General features: G+C 48.5%; 4 protein-coding genes and 1 non-coding gene across 6 annotated transcripts; 3 read left to right on the top strand and 2 right to left on the bottom strand.

The window, feature by feature from the left end:
- Positions 1–3,459: 3,459 nt before the first annotated feature.
- Positions 3,460–10,381, bottom strand: LOC9630839 (clathrin heavy chain 1). The gene is given in 29 exon segments (XM_024672709.1): positions 3,460–3,781; positions 3,839–3,949; positions 4,000–4,122; positions 4,175–4,360; positions 4,416–4,586; positions 4,637–5,122; positions 5,189–6,191; positions 6,241–6,519; positions 6,571–6,707; positions 6,759–7,011; positions 7,063–7,175; positions 7,225–7,329; positions 7,377–7,628; positions 7,687–7,770; positions 7,839–7,925; positions 7,975–8,034; positions 8,090–8,206; positions 8,254–8,451; positions 8,509–8,625; positions 8,676–8,741; positions 8,790–9,017; positions 9,068–9,147; positions 9,200–9,308; positions 9,406–9,504; positions 9,614–9,741; positions 9,799–9,876; positions 9,926–10,000; positions 10,067–10,271; positions 10,337–10,381. Coding segments are annotated over 29 exon segments (5,133 nt in total). The 3' UTR covers positions 3,460–3,643.
- Positions 10,382–11,834: 1,453 nt separating this feature from the next.
- Positions 11,835–13,358, top strand: LOC9632622 (type IV inositol polyphosphate 5-phosphatase 11). Its single transcript, XM_024672687.1, has 7 exons — positions 11,835–11,937; positions 11,996–12,132; positions 12,189–12,265; positions 12,341–12,466; positions 12,528–12,805; positions 12,857–12,994; positions 13,046–13,358. Exons 1-7 carry the CDS (start codon positions 11,836–11,838, stop codon positions 13,199–13,201), a joined length of 1,014 nt encoding a protein of 337 aa, XP_024528455.1. The 5' UTR covers position 11,835; the 3' UTR covers positions 13,202–13,358.
- TRNAL-UAG lies at positions 13,242–13,321 on the top strand. The gene has a single exon. It is a non-coding gene; the product is annotated as a tRNA-Leu (tRNA).
- An 87-nt stretch (positions 13,359–13,445) lies between the features above and the next one.
- Positions 13,446–17,128, bottom strand: LOC9632620 (pentatricopeptide repeat-containing protein At2g22070). Its single transcript, XM_024672684.1, has 3 exons — positions 14,108–17,128; positions 13,976–14,046; positions 13,446–13,916 (listed from the first exon to the last, which is right to left on the bottom strand). Exon 1 carries the CDS (start codon positions 17,068–17,070, stop codon positions 14,125–14,127), a length of 2,946 nt encoding a protein of 981 aa, XP_024528452.1. The 5' UTR covers positions 17,071–17,128; the 3' UTR covers positions 13,446–13,916; positions 13,976–14,046; positions 14,108–14,124.
- Positions 17,129–17,133: 5 nt separating this feature from the next.
- On the top strand, positions 17,134–20,131 carry LOC9630837 (GTP-binding protein BRASSINAZOLE INSENSITIVE PALE GREEN 2, chloroplastic). 2 transcript variants are annotated; one of them, XM_024672686.1, is made up of 5 exons: positions 17,134–17,245; positions 17,562–19,252; positions 19,306–19,473; positions 19,530–20,014; positions 20,068–20,131. In XM_024672686.1, exons 2-4 carry the CDS (start codon positions 17,696–17,698, stop codon positions 19,941–19,943), a joined length of 2,139 nt encoding a protein of 712 aa, XP_024528454.1. In that variant the 5' UTR covers positions 17,134–17,245; positions 17,562–17,695; the 3' UTR covers positions 19,944–20,014; positions 20,068–20,131. The 2 variants fall into 2 exon arrangements, with proteins under 2 accessions (XP_024528454.1, XP_024528453.1); XM_024672685.1 differs by having other exon boundaries at positions 17,141–17,245; positions 17,481–19,252.

Raw genomic sequence — 20,131 nt, 5'->3', positions numbered from 1 at the left:
GCTTGCGGGAAGTTCCAGCCAATTATGATGCTTGAGATGGAGAGCTACGGGCTTATCCAGCATCGAGCATGTTGCTGCGCGCATGACTACCAAATCGCCACCTTGAAGAGGCCAGTCGACTAAATATGCTGGAGGCGGTGTCCCAAAATCTGCAAACTGGTCGGCGGTTGCCCACGCCACCGGCCTCCACACCGGAGGCCCGCCTCCTCCTCCTTCCAGTTCCAGCAATACAATGCCCCCAGGTAATTTATTTTCGCACTGGCCGACCACTATCACCTTGTGTGTGTACCGGAAAGGATCCACTCTGTGGTAAGAGTAGCCTTCAAAACCTTGTGGCAGCGGGAAGTCGTTCCAGGCTTTGGCACCTGGAATTGGAATTGCGGTCCAGGCTTCAGAGTGAAGATCATAAGCCTGCAACTTGCTATCCCGAAATATGAGCTCCCCAGCAAGATTCCCCGTCGGTATCCCGCTTACTAGTTGACGATCCCCAGACTTGGGAGCTCGAGTGCCAAGTGTAAACGGTGTGAACTCCGCGTGCTGTGCAGAGGACGTGAATGCTAAATTGCTCCTGGTTGCCTCGCATTTCCAGCTTGATCTGACCCAAGCGGTGCGCCGATGCTGGATCGTTGGCGCTGTCGCTCACGTTTAGAACGGGGAGCTCTAGTTGGAATCCCGTGCGAGGGTTGCACACGGCCACCCGCAGCGGGCATGGTGGCCATCCCGGCAGCCAGTCAGACAAGACGTCCTCTCTGTGAAAGCCACAGAGGAGGCCCGAGCAGGAGGCCATAGGAATGAAGTCCCGCGGCAACAACCTGTTTGACACAATTCCTACCAGTTGCTCCTCTGGATACCAAGCCAGCACCGGCGGCCACGAGAGATCGTCGTCAGACTCCTCCGTGAAGAGCAAAAGCACACACTCCTTCCCCCTCACTGCAATGTCCAGGCGTGGCAGACTGATCAAGGCCTTGCCAGCCGCACTGATTTCTGATTCACCCTCCAAACCTCTCACAACACGCCTCGCCTTGTCGTTGCTCTTCTTCAGCTTCTTCATTGCAGCACCGCGCCTCGCCTTGTCGTTGCTCTTCTTCAGCTGCCTCATGCCCTAACATTAAGTAGACGCGGCAAAAGGGGGTTCAAAAAAGGCTGGGGCACGCCACGTGTTAGGGTTTAGGAGATTGACCGGGTTTAGGGCATTGACCGCGCGACGAAATCACATTTTTTGAAACTGACATTGTTTATTGTTTATTGGTAAATGTAAATAGATTTTTGTTCAGATGTTGCTGGCTTCGTTTTTTGCGAAAGATGCAGTGCAGCCGCAGGTACAAGCGGTAGGGCATGAATGTACAAGCGCTTTGCGTCAAGCTCAAACCTCCTGCCGTATATGCTTCGCTTTCTCAGTGGACCTGCTGAAAGCCAAGCGTGAGTATGAAATCCAAGCTAGTTGTTGTTTCCCAGATTTAAGAAACCAAGAGACTGAATCTGTCCAATCTCCGCAGGTATGGTTCCATTGAGCTTGTTGGGCTGGAGGAACAAGTCTTGTAAACTCGGGAAATATTCCAGTTGCCTGGGAACTGGTAAGTATTTGCAAAATTTGGACCTCGTCATAACTCAATATCTGGTTGAAGGGATTCAATAGCCTCAGACCTGTGTGCATTGACAAGAGCCTGCTCGAGCTCCTCGACGCTGTTAATCAGAAAGCAAAAGGTCCTCTTTCGCAGCAGAAACAAAAGGTGTATAGAGGGACCCACTTGTTAGAAAATAAGAGGAACCTAACACGGCCGGAGCAGAGGCCAAAACGTAATTGGGCTGGATTTGTGCGGATCTGGTGGTAGAAGCATTGCAACCATAAGTTACATCAAACTGCTTACCTTTGAGAGGGTAGTAGACTTTGGAGGCGAGCAAAGGCAGATGATAGTAGAAAGTTTCGTCCAATGATTGTGTTGCTGCATCAAAGAGCAACTCTTACATCCTGTGACCAACTGCTGAAGTAATCTGAGACGAGGCACTTCACAGGCCCGGCCCGGGCTGCAAATCGTCCAAAAAGGATGCTACGTGATGGATCCATTTGATCAGGATCCATTGTCAGAACCGGAAGTGAAGGAATGTTGATTGGGTGCTGTTCCTGTGACAATCTGGACTTGCCGGGCATGAATCCACGGCTTCGCTGCTATCCTGGACTATGATGCTGCTGGCTGTTTATCCCGATTGGCAGGAACGTGCTCGTGCTGAAGTACAGGAAATATAGAAGGATGGTGCACCACATTGATGCCGATAAGATCAGCGAACTCAAGCTGGTTACAAGTCGAGAAAATCTTAAAAGTTTGTGATTTCCAATACTCTTTCGGTGTCGATTCACAGGTAGGAATGATACTTAACGAGACCTTGCGCCTGTATCCACCGGTCATAGCGTTTTTCAGAGCCTGCTTCCAAGATACCTGGGTGCAAGACTTGTGCTGTCGCCTTCCCAGGCCTAGCAATTCGCCACGGCAAGGAACTTTGGGGACCAGATGCCAGCGATTTCGACCCAGAACGCTTCAAAGATGGCATCTTCAACGCCTCCAAGTATCCCCAAACGCTTTCATGCCGTTCTCCCTCGGCCCTCGAGTGTGCGTCGGCCAGTTGTTCGCATTGATGGAAGCCAAAGTCGCATCTCTGAAGGCGTTCCATGGAATACCACTCATACTCAATACGCTCCTGTCTGGATCACATCGTCACCCAGCACATTTAATGGAACTTATGAGACTGTTGTTGGATTTGCTAAGGCCTTCTACCTGGTACCTCGCCACCTTTTGATCTCCCAGCTCTTGGAACTGGACGCTCCGACACCATTGATTGCTGTGGTTGTCGAGCTATACCGATTAGTGAAGCTCCAGAGGGGACACGGTTCCTTTCACAAGTGGGGTTAGGCAGGGATGCCCATTGTCTCCAACCTTTTTGCCATTTACATCGGGGCGCTCGAAACCATGATCGAACCTAACAACTCTCTGGGAATGTATCTGTTTCTCCTCCTGTACGCCAATGATCTTCTTCTAGTGGCACCGGATACCGCGCCATGCAGCGTCTCTTTAATACGGGCAGGCATGCAAGTCAATTTGTCTAAGACGCAAGTCACGGTGTTTGGCCGTTGCAACAATGCCTCTATAACAGGGAACCTGTGATCAAAACAAAGGCATACACATAACAATGTGGTTACAGTCTGGAGAGAAAAGCTACGTGGTCAAGGTCATTCCAGTAGCCCTTTACGCCATTGAGGCAACTGGGCCAGGATTCCCAGGGTATGCTCGAAGGAGAGTTCACTACACAATCTTGGTGCTAGAAAGTCATAGTCGCGGCATTGACGTGCAAAACACCTTGATCAAATCTTTTGTCCAGTCCAAGTTTGTCGTGCTACGTGGGAAGGCTCCATGTTTCATCAAGTCATATTTGGTTTCTTAGCCACTATTCTTTTGTCCAGTCCAAGTTTGTCGAGTTGTTCAGTTTGATAATTTCTTGGCCAGCTAGCTTATAAACTGGAAACAATTTTAAAACTCCGGATTCTATCTATTCTTAGTGATCACCACCTCTTCTTTTGGATAACTTGGCCTTGGGTCTAGGAAACGAGGTCTGGAATTCCTCTCTCGATGCTCTCGGGCGAAGTTTCAAGTTAGAAGCTCATCGGTGGCATACCAGCGAAAGAAGTGGAAGGCGGCGGTGGCGGCGGAGACATTCCATACGGGATTTCATACATTCCGGGAGCGGTCGGTCCCGGCAGTGCCAGTGGAAGAAGCTGCGCGTACAAGTTCTACATCACACACAACCATGTCAAGTCCAGAGATGGCAGTGAAAACTAATAGCATACCTGTTTGGAGAGCATATCTTTGTCTTCGCTAGACTTGGAGCGCAGCTCTTGGAGAGAGTCATACTTGTCCTTCATGAGCTCGTCTACCTTGTTTGTGTACTCCCTTATGAACTGAAAGATATCTAAGTTCCATCACAAGGCCTTTTCGAGGAAAACGATACCTGGATCATATAGGGGACGACATAATCCAGCATTTTGTGCATCCATGCCAGCTCCAAGGCCACATCGGCTCTTACAAGATCGTAGCAAATGTATAGGCAAGCGGCAAAACAATCCCGTCTCCCCTGGAGGCCAAAGTTTAGTTTTATAAATGATGTATGCGAGAAATCAACTTACTTGCTCGACAAAGAATGTGAGTAGCTCTTCGGTTAGCATTCCATCCCCAGACTCCGAGCAAGTTTCCATGGCATCCTTGTACAGCTCGTCCTTTTTTGAAAGCTCTACAGACTGCCGCCACCTTCCAGCCTTGTTGTAGATGAAAGCTGCGATGCGACGAAATTCCAGTAGCTCATGTTTTTCAATCTGCAAGGAAACGATGATATGAGGAATTCTATCTAGAAGAACGAAGATTTCTTACTTGTTGAGCTAGCGAGATTTGATCAAACGTGTCATACATTTCGATAGACTCCCGCAGTTTGTCAAACTCTTCTTCCTCGACATACAACGCATTGAGTGCTTCGTTCACTGCGCTAAGGTTGTGGCTTTGAACCGACACCAGGTATGGTTTTATCATAGGCAAGTGACCAGCCTGCAGCAGAAAACATAGATTAAGATAAACAGCCAAAGAACGCCTTGTACCTTTCTGAGAAGATTCACCACTTGTGTATGATCGACACGAGAAGACAGGACAAGCAACAGATCGTTGAGAAGATCTGGATGTTCTTCGAGATAAAACGTGATAGCCCGGTAGTATAATTCGATCTTCGCCATCTTCACAGCGATATCTTTAAACTGCGTGTGATCCCAAGCTTCTGGAGAATGAGCTATCATAGTCGCTGCAGCATTGTCAAACTCGTCGTACTGTATGTAAAGGAAGGTTAGCTCCTTCCAGTGCTGTTGCTCGCTGCACGCTCGAATAAGCTTGGGGATGTTGACGCGAGCGCTGAATAGCTTCAAGTGCTCCATAAGCTTGTCGGGAAGATACTTCGCATACAGCACTCCTAGCTCAGTAAAAATTCCCATGTGTGCGCGTTCTAGTCCCAAGCCGCTCTCCATCAACGCAATAAGCTCTTTCCACCTTTCGTGTTTCTGATAGTAGTCACTGACTTCCTCAAGGTCGTCTACCTGAATTTTTACAAGTATGAAACTCAGCAATAAGATAGAAGAGAAAAAAAGCAAACAAAAACGTACCTGGACAATAACGTGCAGTCCACAAATCTGCGCGAGCCTAAACTCCTCTGCATCAACACAAGCAAAACAGACCTCTTTCCATACTCTGGAGTTGTCAGCTTTCCTGGATGCATCCACAGCGTCCTGGAACAGCTTCAGTTTTATGAGCGTCGTCGCCAGCCGGCCCCAGTTGGAAGTCTGAGTGAAGATGATTCTGGCAGCCTGATAAGCACCATCCTCGTAGAGCCTTTCGCCAACGCTCGGTAAGTTGGCGACGTGCGACTGGAGGAGAAAATCTTCGATGTCGCTCAGTTGATCTGACATTGCATAGGCGTATATCAGCTCCGAGTCGACTTTTGGCTCTTTGATGCTCTTCCGGACCATCAAGAGGTACTTCACAAGATCATCATAAGCTTTGACCTCCTCTGCTGCCTTGATAACTTCACTGAAGTGCGTCGTGTCCTTTGCACGAGTGAACGAATCGATAGCCTCAGCAACCGCTCCAATTTTGAGTTGAGCTTTGGCGACTTGCCTCCAAACATCTGCTTCTTCCACCCTGTTTGCAAAGTCAACACCTCGCCCGATGCTTTGCAAGTTCTCGAGAAGAACGTTGACGGCTTGGGTGTGCAGGGAAAACTTTTTGAAAACCGTGAATGCTTCTTCATAGAGTTCCGCACCGACAGCAATCTCCCCCACTGCAGGACCGTCGAAGTTGTCCAAACGATTTACGTAGTCCATAACTCGAGACTTCTCTGCTTTGATGGCCGTGAGTATAAGGAGGTTCTGCAGGTTTGGATTGTCGCTGAATGCCGAGTTTTGGAGCACAATTTTCTCAAGAAGCTCTATCAGCTCGTGCGGAAGGTCCGCTAGCATAAAAGCTTTCACAGCAGCTGAGACTTGATCGGGGCTTCGAGTATCAGGTAGAGCGGTAGAAACGACTTGATCAATAAACTGCCGTCTATAAAAGTTGTCTGGATTGAGAAGCTTTGCCCAGAGTTCGGGATCCATGCGCTCCACAACATATCTGAAAAAGAAGTTAACAGCTGATCAATGCAAAACCGAGTAGAGCATACCTTGCTTGAACTTTGAATAGCGAGTTTCTGTTTGTTACATGTATCAAATCGTCATCACACTGGCCCCGATGGTATGCAATAACAGCCAGCGTAGGATCCCGATTCTCACAGTACTTTCCCACGACTTGAGAATCATAGTAAGGATTGGTGGTGAGAAAATGTTCAGGGTTGTTGCTTGTATCCACAGCAATCTTAGCAAGGGCATTATGCACAGCTACGTCTTTGCTGCCCTCAGAGACCAGGTTCTCCAAAAATGGAGTGAGCAGCCTCAGTCGATTCCTGTTTCACAAATTAGACAATGCAAAGAAATAATGTAAATATATAGCTCACCGTTTCTGACACTCGGCCACAAGTGGCTCTACGGGAACAAGAGACCGGATAGAAAACACCAAATTCTTGATAAAATCTTCTTGACAATCTTCCTCAAGAAGCTGGCCAACAACTAGTGGTGCATTTCCTGGGTTTACCTGTACGATAACGCAAAGTTGAATTTTTAGGAAAACGAAGAGATGATTTACCTTTTGAACGTAGCCTTCAATGTAGCGGAGCATGTTCTTTGAGTATAGATAATGTGTTAGTTCGGGGATAAATCCAAAGCGGTCGCAGACGTTTATCAATGGACGGGCATCTGGAAGCTGTATTTCCATGAGAAAATTCCTAGCTCGCTCTGCATCGTAGAACTTCGATTCCCTTGTTGCACGTTCCACTTCTTTCAGCTGACCAATTTTAGCAGCTGCTTCGATGTACTTAAAGTGAACGTTGGCGTCCTCACTGGAGACTAGACGTGTTACGGTAATAGAATGAAGAACCATCGTTACTCACCTTTTTGCAAGTTGCGCTCCCAGGAAGAAAAATATGCCTTCATAGCATCTAAACTGCTCAAACAAGTCAATACAATGTTCGACTCCAAGTTGCTCTGCATATTCTTTGGCCACCTGAAAACGGGCAAGACTGTCAAAGCACAAAATACTTTGCCAGAAGTACCTGCACGACGATCTGCAAATTCTGTCGCATATCAATCAGGAGCAATTCTTTCATACAATCCAACGCCCAGTCTTTTGAAAGTGTGCCAAAGAACTCGACTAATGCCTGCACTGCCATGTCAAACTTAATCTAAGCATCTTAAAACTACTTACCTGACCATCCATCGTATGGGTGTTTATTATGACTCTTTTTATGTCCGTCAACTCTGTGTAATGCTGCAAGAAATAGTTTTTTTACTGTCAGTGAAATATTTTAAACACTAGATGTGCCTGAAGTGCTCTCATGAAAAGCCCGGACTTTTCGCAAAGCTGAGCAATGCGAGATCGGTCATAGTGGCTGAAAACACCATTTGCCATGATGGCCTCTGCCACATTAGGAAATGTCAACAGGTTGATCTCGAGAACCTGCATACGTGTCTTGTGAATATATGAACAAATGCTCACTAAAAAGAAAATACTAGACCTTCGTTTGAAGCAGCCCGTGTTCCGGAAGATTTTCCTTCAACACATCTAAAAGAAAAGCGGTAGTTTCCCGGATCATGTTGCGCTGTAAAGAACACCTAAAATGTTGGCTCATCATTGTATTTCTTTTCAAAGGAGAAACAGAGAACATACCTGGAGAAATAATTCAATGATGATGTTGTAATCAACTGGACAGCCACCGTCCATTTTAGATAAAATCAACGCAAAATTTACTGCAGCCTGCACAGAGTAATTCTTAGATGAGGACCACAACGAATCGTGAATCTACCTGCGGATCGATGGCTAATACTGATTGCAACAAGAAAAGATAGTCTGGCGTGTAGTTAACCTGGCGTTCAATGTAAGAGTTCATACAAGAACTATGATATCAGCGATATTAAAACCTGCTTGGAGTAGATTAATATCTTATCAAATTCCCTTCTCTCAGCAAATCCAGCAATAACTTTTGCCGTTGCTCGGGCCTTAATGTAAACTTTCAGGGCCATTTCGGCATCAACCCCCTGCTAGAATCATTAAAGACTATAGAAATAAAGTAAATCAAGCATACCCTGATGAGGTTCCCCAGGTCTTCTGTACACTCCAGCTTGTCCTCCGCTAACCAGTTTTCCAGCAGATGTTTCTTGCTCTGACTTACAACCAGTCGAGACAACTCCAAAGATTCGAATGCATTTAAGCGACCTTTCGTTAACAAGGTGCCAAAATATTGAAGCAAGGGAGAAGTTTGCCCAGGTGGAACAGTGATCAGCTGCCAACATCAAACTAATGAATGTTATAAGGGTAACCATGATACTGTGATGCCCACCTGAAGTTTTGCAATAGTTTCAGGAGTTCGAAGAACACCTTGAGGAGACTCGGCGGCCAGGTCTGCTGCTTCTCTGTACTTGGTTTGCGAAACTAGCTCGTGAAATCTTTGCACGACCTACAGAAACATCACTCAAAAACGGAAAATAATGTTGAACCAACGATTACGAGTTTTTCAGCTCCAGCGAGGTTCGCTCGCTTTGCAAGGCTTACTGCAAGGTCCATATTTTTTAGCTGTAAAATCACAAATGAATGCTTCTTTTGTTGAAAGTTTTGCACTACCTGATCGCTGATGAAAGAAATAATTGTCGTCTCATTGATTGTGCCCATGAGAACTTGGCCGCGTTTGTTCACAGCATAAAAACCTCCATTTGAAGGAGCGTCAGCAGAAATGAAAAAGGGATCTACGCTGATACGATTCCTATACACGGCAACAGCAGTCTCCAAATCATAGACAAAAAGAAGTCCCATTTTCGAGAGGACATAGATAACACCATACTTTTGAGACATCTGAACAAAAAAAGAAGACGTAACGTTTACGAGCTATGAGCCTTATATACCTGAATTGCAATGGGAAAGTCGTCAGCGAATTCGGGAGGAAAAAAGAGTTCGGCCTGTTTTTTCCCAAACCCAACCTTACCTGCAAGCAACTCGCTTAATACGTAGAGAACTAGTATTAAAATGAATGAAACCTGTCTGTGCGCCAAGTTCGATTACATGCAGCTTTGACACAACCTGGGCCCCGGAATAGCTCTTTGATGCAAAAGATATAATAACAGATGCAGCGTCATTTGCGGCAAGCTGTAGAAGCATAAACTCGTTTAGATAATGTCAACATATGGTATCAATATACTTACAGCCTTTCATTGCGTGCCTTAAGCCCGGTATCTGCAATTACCTTGAAAGATCCAAATGCCGCAGCATGAGCTTCAAGTGACTGACTTCGCTTTTGGTCTACGGAATAAATCTGCATATTTCCTTTCACTAGTTGAGGACGCTGCAGATAGAAGTTGACGTTAGCAGTGAAGAAATTAAGAACGAAGCGTACCTCCGGAGGGCCAGGAGCAATCTCGATCAAAACAAGCCTCTAGAAGAACGAAGCGTACCTCCGGAGGGCCTGGAGCAATCCCGATCAAAACAAGCCATTTCTCAGTGGGGTCACAGCGATAATTGATGATCTGGTGGCCATTCAAATTGGCCGCTCTCTCAAACATCTTCACCGGCTCAGGCGGCCCTGACTCAGGAAAAAAATAAAAGGAAATAACCAAACTGATCATAGAAAAACACTAACCTTCAATAGACCAGTGATAAACCGCATCCTGTGTCACCAGTCCAATGATTTTCGGTGTGATCCATTTCCAAAGACGATCTTCACATAACGTAGCATGAGGTGAAAAGCATAACACCAGCTTGCAGACAGACCTGTTCGTTCATTTGATAAGCTTTTAGCTTGGCCTTGGTGTCAAGGTTAAAAACTTGTAGCTGCTCTTGTGCTATCAACAAAAAAATAAAGAATGAGAAAAATGTTAGAGAAAACGCTAGAATTGAGCTGTGGTTACCTCTAAGAGCGAGAACTTTTCCCAAAGGATTCATCAAAGCCGAATCCGCGGCGATCGGCCGACGCAACGGTTGCTTTGGTACGCTCAAATCCACAATCATGAGACTGTTCTGTGGCGAAGTCTCCCTGACACAGATATATTTCTCGGATTCCATGGTGACGAAAGAAAATCCGACAAACTGAGCCCCGATCCCAAGCCCCGTGAGCTACATTTCCACACCAAAAACTCAGCTGGATCCATCAAGCTGGAGCGATCAGATCGAGAACTCACCGATACGATCTCCTTAGTCACGATTGGCGCTCCCGTTGCCGTCATCGCGCGCCACAAGAACCCTAGCTAGAGCGCTCGAGCCGAGAACCAAAACGCCATAGGGCTCGTACGACAAGGGCACGGAAGGCGCCAAGAAGAGAGGGAAGATTCTCCAGTTAAAACAAGAGATGCCCTTTTCAAATTTCCTGGGGTATATTCCACGATCGTGCGCGCCAAAACTCGGCGTTGATAAAAAGGATTTGTCGTCCTGCGGTGGCCATTGATTAGGTCATTTAGGCCGTTGGACGGATTTCGAGGAATGGAGGCGCAGCGCCGCCAGTGCTGCTGGCGCGAGCAAAGAAGCTTCTTTTTTCGAGGATTCCATGGCGCCTGGAGGTGAGTGATCTTGCCCAGAGCAAATAGAATAGAAAGAAAGAGCGAAAGAAAAGATTGGGGACGAAGAAAAAGAGATCTGGCGATGGCATTACGCCACAGACAGTGATGGCGCTTGAATCTCGTCATTTGCTCTCTTTGGGACGCTGGCTGCTGCATTAGAATCGCGAAAGCGACTGAGATAATTTACATTTGTGAGAGAACTTAGCCAAAAAAAAAAAACGAGAGAGATGAGATTCGTGAGAAACTTTAGAGATTTTAAGGAAGAAAGATGAGAGAGATCAGGGCCAATGAAGGAGATATTTCCGATTTTTTTCATTCTCGTTCGTTCTCTCTCACGTTGTTTTTTTGTTTTTTTTTTCTTCTCGGTCGCTTTGCTAGGTGTCCCATTGAACACCCAGACGATGGCGACGGCTTTCTTTCCAATGAATGACCCTCATTGATGCGTCATATGTGCGGAGAAAGACCATGAAAAACCAGGGAGAATACCGTCGCTGGATCCTGGCTACTCTGGGAGGCACCTGAAAGAGGTACGCTACGGAACTCCTTGCTCTTGTTTTTCCTTCGTTGTTTTTACTTTTTCTATCTTTTTCTGAAGGTTTTTCATACGTACACTGTGGTCTAACTTTCGGCTTTGTCTATAACTAGGAGCAGGATTCTCGGCTGTTTGTCGCATTTCGCTAGAGGCTCCTCGCGTTTGCTACGCTCGAATCGTATCTAGATCACAAAAGCCGGCCCCAGAAGAGAGAGTAGTTCCAGCCGGCCTTGGAGGAGAAAGAGGAGAGTTTGGTTTTCTTCGGCGTGAGAGATGCTGGAAGCGAAGTTGGAAGCTGCGAGCTATGGTGTGCTTTCGACGAGAGAAGTGTGGTGATGTGATGGGGAACTGTTCCTGCTCGGCCTGTTGCTACGACTGCTGTGACGATCTCTGTTCGCGGATGGCACACCGGTGGACAAAGCTTCGTCCAAGGCTTCTGGATGTCATACAGATGGAGGATGCGGAGGCTCTCAGAATTTTGATCGATGAGGAGTCGGCAGTGCCTTCGACAGCGGGCAGACCAGACTCGCTGGAGTATGTTGTCTCGCACAGGGAAAAGATTGACGCTCGGTTTGGAGATGATCTTTCGGAGATGAAGCCGTTTTTGCAGCAAAGAGCTCCTCAAGTGGAATTCAGAAGCGAGAAAAGGGAAGGCCTGGAAATCTACGTTGTCACTTGGAACATGAACGGGAAGGTAACACTTTTTGCTCTTTTACATCGTTCATTCTTACAGGTTTTCCTTTTGCTTCTAGATTCCTCGGTATGATCTTGCAAGGCTTCTGGATGACTCCAGTGGCAGAAAGTACGATTTGTACGTGATTGGACTTCAAGAAGCTCCAAGCAGCTACGTAGACTCGTTTTTCTTGGAGGTTCTCGGCGAAAGCTACTGGTAAGAAGCTCACAGATTTTCCACAGTTTAATTTTTCATTATCTCCTTTTGTCTAGCCTGGTTGCCTCCTCAATCATGGCATCCTTGCAGCTCTTTGTTTTCGTGAAGATTACACTGTTGCCATTCATGTCAGGTAAAGTGTATCAAACTAAAGCCGAACTTTTTCTCATGGATCTTTGGATCTTTGGTTTTTAATCTCTTTTGTCAGATTGTAGAAGTGACAAAGTTGGAGTTGGAGGATTTGGAGGAGTAATAGGCCGCCAGAAAGGAGCTACGGCGGTCACGTTGCGTTACAGGGACCTCACATTCTTGTTCCTCTCTTGCCATCTTGCTCGTAAGCCCCTTTGAGTAGAATCGCCTTTCATCCTAATCCTGTTTCCAACGCTCCAGTGCAGCTCACGAAGGCAATGTAGAGGCAAGGAACTCTCAATACACACGGATATGCCAGAACGTTTTTGCGAGGCCATACTCTTCCACCGTCTGCGCCTGCCTACAAACAAGCACCGGCATTGTGGCAGACGACTTTGCTTTCAAGGAGCGGCAGCAACAGCCCTTCAAGAACGCAAACGCAGTGGAGGAGTCGGACCTGGTCATCTGGGTGGGAGATTTAAATTACAGGGTCGTCGGGCATAGAACCTCCGTGGGAGTTTTGATCAAGAACAACTTGGAAAAGGTATTTTCTTCCATTCATATCTCGTCCTTGGAACCATTTTGGTTTTTCCAGCTCTTGTGGTCGAGAGACCAGCTCTCTCGAGAAGCCCGACACGGGAGGATCTTCACTGGCTTTCGCGAAGGCCCGCTAACTTTCAGACCAACTTACAAATACGACGTTGGCACGGACAACTACGACACTAGTGCGAAGGTACTGTTCTTCATTTCTTCTCCAAAATCGAAACTTTGATCTACAATCCAGGAGAGAGTTCCCTCATGGACGGATAGAATCCTCTTCAAAGTAAAGGACACGGGATGGGTCACCGCCAACGTTCACGACTACACTTCCATAGATTCGATGAGGAGCTCCGACCACCGGCCTGTCAAGGCTGTTCTAGCACTAAACATTTCGCTATAACAGGCCTTCTGTTTTTCTACGTGTCCCTGAAGCATGACTTGACAGTTTGGCCGAGTGGTCTAAGGCGTTGGATTTAGGCTCCAATCCGTTAGGGCGTGGGTTCAAATCCCACAGCTGTCAATAACTTCGTTGTTATATAGAACAATTTTTTTTTTTACATGGTTCTATTCTTTGAAACTTCTCTTTTTTGCATCGATCGATCGATCATTAACAAAGCTGGAAACTTCACGATACCATGGATCAATCACGCTCAAACTCTTTTCCTCTACATTTTTACCATTGTAGCTGCAAATACCAGCACAAGCTAACCAAGGAGCTATCAGAGAGGACACCAATGTGAGCTTTTGCTACTCTCGAGAAGAATCCATGATGGATCACACATTCTTCTTCCAACCAAGCTAGAAAACTTCACGATACCATCGATCGATCACTCAAAGATCGAATTTTTTTCTTCTCACCAATTGATGTGAGCTTTCGCTACTCGAGAGAAGAGTCAGTCTTCGCGACGGTACGTTGGAAGACGAGGATATCACTGGGAGAGTTCGTGCTGCTAGTGTCAGCATTACCTTGATGCGAGACGACCGTGTAGCTCTTGGGCTCGTCCTTGGCTGGATCCACATCTTTCTTTTCTTTGCGGCAATCCTTCGCCTCTGGCGCTACTGGCGAGGCATTCTTCTGAGCGTCTGGGAGTGACTTTTCCATGGACAATCAAAACCTGGAGAAACAAACCTTGAGAACTTTTAGATTCAATCGAGAGAGCTCACACCACTTCACCTCTAAACTCCAAGCTTTCGCGCTCGAGCTCCAAGCACGACAAGTGTCCTTGTAAGTGGCATAAGTAGCTTCTGCCAAATGGCCAAAACCAAGTGAATCAAAATGGAAAAAACTTAAAAGAAGTGCAATTACCTCGAGGAGCTCTTTCACTACCAGTAGTCCTTGCATGAGCAAAACCCGTCTTTGAACTCGTGAAACCGGTTGGCGTCTCTCACTGTGATTTGCCTCCCTGTGATCTTGGAGATGAACTTGGTAGCCGTGTGACAATCGGTGCAAACCCGGAGATTTTTCACCACCCGGAGAGGAGTTCCACTCGGTGTCGATATCAAGCCAAAAGCCATAGCTTGCTTCTCGCTATGATAGCAAAGAACTTGCTCTTTCTCCTCCTCTTCCACGTCCATCAACACCACCTCCGTGTCTGGAACATAGCCGGCCTCTCTCATCAGCACCCCGAGTCTCTGCAGCTCTGCGAAGATCTCGTCGTTTCGAGGATGAGTCCTGCTTCCGGAAGCAAACTTATGGACCTTGTCCTTGATCTCGATCCAGCTCAAACCGGGGACTTTCTTCCCGCAGTCACGACCAATCCGTCTCCTCAGCTTCGCGGCGGCATCAAACTTCCCACACACTGCGTGGATGTCCGAAAGTAGCACGTACGAAGCGGAGTTCCTCCGGTTTAGCTGGACAAGCCGCTGAGCTGCTCGGACACCCCGTTTCATATCCTTGTGGACTTTGCAAGCGTTGAGAAAACTCATCCAAGCGATAAAGTCCGGCTCCAGCGTCATGTTTTCTAGCAAGTCCTCCACGTCCTGGAGCTGTCCCAGCCTCCCCAGCAAGTCGAGAATGCAAGCGTAGTTCTCGTTCACTGGAGAGAGGCCATAGTCTTGGAGCATTGAGACGAACCAGTTGCGAGCATCCTTGAGCAGCCCGGCATGGTTGCATCCGCTCATAACTTTGACGAAGATCACGGTGTCGATGGCCTCTCCGGCCTGCTGCATCGCGTGGAAGAGCTCGAAAGCAGCACTGGCACTTCCCTGTTGAGCATACGCTGCTATGATCGAAGTCCACGAAACCATGTCCTTGGAAGCCATCTTCTCAAAGACCTGCCTTGCTTCGTTCAGCTTCCCACACTTCCCATACATGTTTACTAGCGTGTTCTTCACAACCATGTCCTGCTCGAGCTCCGTCCCGGCAACAGTGGCATGAAGAATCCTGGCTTGAGCTAGCGCGGCCAAGTTAGCACAAACGTCGAGAACGAGTGAAAACGCTACCTTGTCAGCTCTCACTCCTTCTATGTCCATTCTTTTGAAGAGCTCAAGAGCTTCCAGTCCCTGTCCCTGCTGAGAATGAGCTGCGATCATCGCGGTCCAGACAACCACTGACTTGTCGTGCATGGCGTCGAAAACTTCGATTGCCTTGTCAGGAACTTCACACCTGGAATACATGTTGATGAGATTGGTGCCGAGAACAGTGTCTAGCTCGCATCCCAGAGTGATCATTCTGTAATGAAGCAGCTGACCGAGAGTTAGATCCGGTAAACACGCACAGGCCTCGATAACACTCGTGAAAGTTGATCTGTCGCCTCTAAGTCCTTCCAGCTCCATCTTTCGAAACATAACTATCGAATTTGCAGGACGAAACTGTTGATTGAAAGCTGCTATAATCCCGTTCCACGAAACCACGTCCCTTTGAGACATATTCTCAAACTTCGCCATCGCATCCTCATAGCTTCCAACTCTGCTATAGAGATTGATAACTGCGGATTCAAAACCAATATCACCCTCGATTCCGCTGCTCCTGTCGAGTGCTCTTGCTTCTTTCAAGCCTCGGATGGATACACACGCCTCAAAAGCCGCGTAGAAGCTCAACTTATCCGGCTTCATTCCCTCCAAGTCCATTTCTCTAAACAGCTGCAGTGCCTGATGACCATGCCCGAGCCGGGCATACGATCCTACGATGCTGTTCCACAAACCTACTGTCGCATTCTTCCCGGCTGTTCTATCAAAAACCATCTTTCCTTCCTCCAAACTTCCACACTTCCCATACATGTTGACAAGGCAGTCGGTCACGCTGAGCTCCAAACCACAAGCTTCGATACGCTGGTGTATAAGCCTCCCACGGACTAAGTCCTGTAAATTCGCACAGCAATCCAAAACGCTCACAAAAGTCACAGCATCCGGCTCAAAACCTTCAAAGTCCATCACCTCTAGCAGCTTGAGACCCTCCAAAAACCGGCCATTTTGAGCATACGCAGCAGCCATGATCGTCCACGAGACAACGTCCTTGAAAGGCATCCAATCCAAAATCCTCCTCGCATCCTCCAGCCTCCTGCATTTCCCATACAGCGTTATAAGCGAGTTTCCAAGCAGAAGATCACACTCTACAAAACCAGAAGCTACAGCACTCTCGTAAACTCTCTCACCTTCTTGGCACTCACCTTGGCTGGAGCAAGCATCCAAAACGCACGTAAGAGTCGCGGCTTGAGGCCTCACTCCTCGCTGCTGCATCGCTCGAACAAACTTTAGTGCCTCGCGACCATTCTTTTGCTGCGAGCAAGCCGAAAGAATCGCGTTCCAAGTCACAACATCCGGCGTTGGAGTGCTGTGAAAGATCTTCGCTGCCTCCTCCAAGCTCCCACACTTTCCATACAGCGTCACCAAAGAGTTCCTCACCACGGTATCCTGTGAAAGCCGCGAATCCTCCGCTATAGCCTCGTAGATCCTTCTTCCTTCCACGAGAGACCCCAGCGAAGAACACGAGCTTAGCACGGAGCTCACGATGAAAGCGTCCGGGAGAGCGCCACCGTCGTGTAGCATTCTCCAGTAGTGCTCTATCGCCTCACTGTAATGCCCGTTTTGGGCAAAGCCTGTGACGATCATCGTAAATGAGAAGACGTTCTTCTCTTGGATCCCATCGAAGACGCGCTTGGCGTCGCCGATGCTAGAGAGCTTGGCATACATCGCTATCAGGAGATTTGCCAAGTAAGTGGAATCGATGGCGCCGCTAGAAGCGAGAATCTCGCGGTGCAATGCCTGGCCCTCCTCCAAGACGCGGCAGTGGCGAATGCGCGCGGCGAGATCGTTGAGCCGCGATCGCATCCACCTCACATTCGATCGATCGCGCGAGCCCTAGAAAAACAGGGGATTATAGTAAGTCTTGTCATAAACCCTAGAGCATTTTCGCGATGGCGAGGTCGAGGAGCGCCAATGCGGCGGTGGGGCTAGGGTTCGCCGCCTTCGCGCTGGCGATGGGAGCTCTTCCATTCTTCATCAGGTACTGGCTGGAAACGCATTCATAGCGCTTGCATTGGATGATTTCCTGTGGATTCTTGCGTTCTTGGCCTCCGATTCATCCGAGGGATGATATTTCGAGGTCTAGATGCTATCCTCGGTGATTGTTGTGTCTGGAGTTTTTTCTCTCTTTTTTTTCTCGTTTCTTTGCTTTTTCTCTTGTAGTGTGTGTTGTTCTCGTGATACGTTCTGTGATTCATGCTTCTTGATGCTTGCAGCAAATGGAAGACTGCGCCAATCATTGATGCAAACAAGCCGCTCTCTAGAAGTGCTATAATGAGAGGACCTTATGTGAACAGTGGCTCTCGCGACGTTGGACCCGACCCCAAGAGTGGAACTTACGACTAAAGAGAAGGAAAAGAGGAAGACCAAGGAAGAAGAATAAGAAGAAGTGGAGGAAGAACAAGGTGGTGTAGAGAGGAACTAGGCAGAGATGCACAACAGGGTAGCGTCGTTTTGCGTCATGGGCGATCTCGTCAGGCGTGCTCAGTGCCAGAGTTTTCCTGGGCAGTGTCAGGGGATGAAACTTCGACGTCCTAGGCTGGGAGAATTCCGGGTGGCGAGACGAGCGTTCTGCTCCAACGCACTGACAGTGGTGAATGCGCTCACGGTGGTCGACGCTCTCACGGTGGTGGAGCCTCCGGCTTCTCAAACACTTCGTCCGGGGCTTGGGAACACGTTTCTATCTCGCAGCCAGAGACGCATAGGACTGAAGAAGGATCCGGCCAGTGACAAGTACGCGATTGTGAGGCAGGCTCGTCAGGAGGCAATAGCTGCTTACATTCCGGCGTATCCAGTCCCGCCTAGAGCTCGTGCCGACGCGGAAGATGGTGATGCAGCGTTGATTTGTCCGGGATGTGGTGTCTACATGCAAGACACGGATCCCTTGCAGCCGGGATACTTTAGAGTTCCTATCAAGCTCGACGTCCAGATTGACCGAGATGTTATTACTCCGGAAGAGATGGCGAGGCTAGAAGCGACTTGCGGAGAGCCAGTGCCAGGGCCGCCGGAAAAGAAGAAAGAAGCTGACTCTAGCTACTCTTACTTCGAGTTCGTCAAAGGAGAGATGACAGAGAAGGAGTACCGGGAGTTCACTCCCCCGAGCGACTACCACAAGAATGACGTGAAGAGTCTGGAGGAGACATGGGAGGATATCATCGACGGGGCTGAGGAGGCGGATGAAAGGAAGAAACGGAGAGATATGTTGAAGTCGTTCAAGCGCGAGAAGCCGTCTGAGGAACGGCTTGTGGTGTGCGCGCGGTGCCACTCGCTAAAGTACTATGGGCGCGTGAAAGAGAAAACAGCCGAGACGCTACTCCCGACGTTCGACTTTGACAAGATGGTCGGCCAGCGCTTGAAAACAGCTTATGGTAAACGAGCCGTCGTTCTCATGGTCGTCGATTCATCAGACTTCGACGGCTCTTTTCCTCGACAAGTTGCCAAGTTGATCTCTGAGGTTGAGGCACAGATGGCTGCTACTTACAGAACTGGATTTACCGGTAACTCGCCTCGACTGATAGTCGCTGCAACGAAAGTCGACTTGCTACCCCCGCAGCTCTCACCGATGCGGCTGGAACAGTGGATAAGGAAGAGGGTGATCATTGGCGGAGCTCCTCGGCCGACTGCAGTCCATCTTGTGAGCGCGACAAAGAACTGGGGTGTACAGGCACTGACCGAGAGGATCACAAAAGTTGCTGGGCCTCGAGGCGACGTATGGGTTGTCGGAGCTCAGAACGCTGGGAAATCTTCGCTCATCAATGCTCTGGCACGTTTCAACGTTGGGAAGCACGAGAGCCGCCTCACTGAGGCGGCACATCCAGGGACTACGATCGGAATCCTCAAGATAACAGGGATCCTCCCGCAGAACATCAAGCTCTACGACACGCCCGGCATTTTCCACTCGCACCAGCTCACGATGCGTCTCAACGAGGAGGACTTCAAGAGCGTCCAGATGCGAAAGGAGCTCAAGCCCAGAACCTTCCGCATAAAGGTAACGTTTTCCGCTGAGGTCTCCTACGTTCTAAAGCTGTAGTATCAATGTAGGTTGGCCACAGCATCCAAGTGGGAGGATACCTGAGACTGGATCTCTTAGAAGCTCCTGCCCGCACGATATACATGACAGTGTGGGCGTCACCTTTCATCTCGTTGCACATGGGAAAGACCGAGCGTGCGCTCGATGTTTTCAAGAAGCATATCGGCGTGGAGCTCAAGGTTTGCTGGTTTTGTCCACTTCCTGTTGTCTAATTCCCGGTTTTGTCCATCGCTAGCCTCCTTCGAGCCTGAAAAGCTGGATCGAGCAGGGACAATTCGTATCTCAAAAGTTTCGAGTCCATGGCGACGACTGGGAAGCGAGCACGGTAGATATCGCGGTCGCAGGACTGGGCTGGGTGGGCCTGGGACTTAAAGGCGAGGCAGTCATCGAGGTGTGGACATACGAGGGGGTGGCGGTCTCCACGCGAGAGGCTCTGGTGTACGACTACGCACGGATTTTCGAGACTCCTGGTTTCACGATCGTCCACCAGACCGAGGAGAAGCCAAAGAAGAGGCCGTCGAATGCAGAGACGGGCTTCAACCGGCGAGAGGACAGATGGGCCAGGGAAAAGATGAAAGCTGGGCCTAAACCGAAGGCTCTGGAGACACCAAAGGCGGAGCTGGAGGGCGAGCCGATGGAGCTCTGGTGATAACGAAAGGAGGGAGCAACGTCGAAAAAACAAAACAAAAGGAGGGAGATGCAAAGATCCGTGGGTTCCAGGTAAAAAGTTCTTTGTCAAGTACCTCACAACTTGTCTTTGGTGTGCCATGCAGGCATCCTTAAAAATCACACACAACACAGGTGGCTTGTTTCAATGATCTCCACTCGCTACTCCCT

Source organism: Selaginella moellendorffii, unplaced genomic scaffold (genome assembly GCF_000143415.4).
Source record: "Selaginella moellendorffii unplaced genomic scaffold, v1.0 SELMOscaffold_9, whole genome shotgun sequence".
NCBI classification, from domain to species: Eukaryota; Viridiplantae; Streptophyta; class Lycopodiopsida; order Selaginellales; family Selaginellaceae; genus Selaginella; species Selaginella moellendorffii.
Note: the sequence above shows the minus strand (reverse complement) of the source record. Positions and strands in the feature narration are given on the sequence as shown.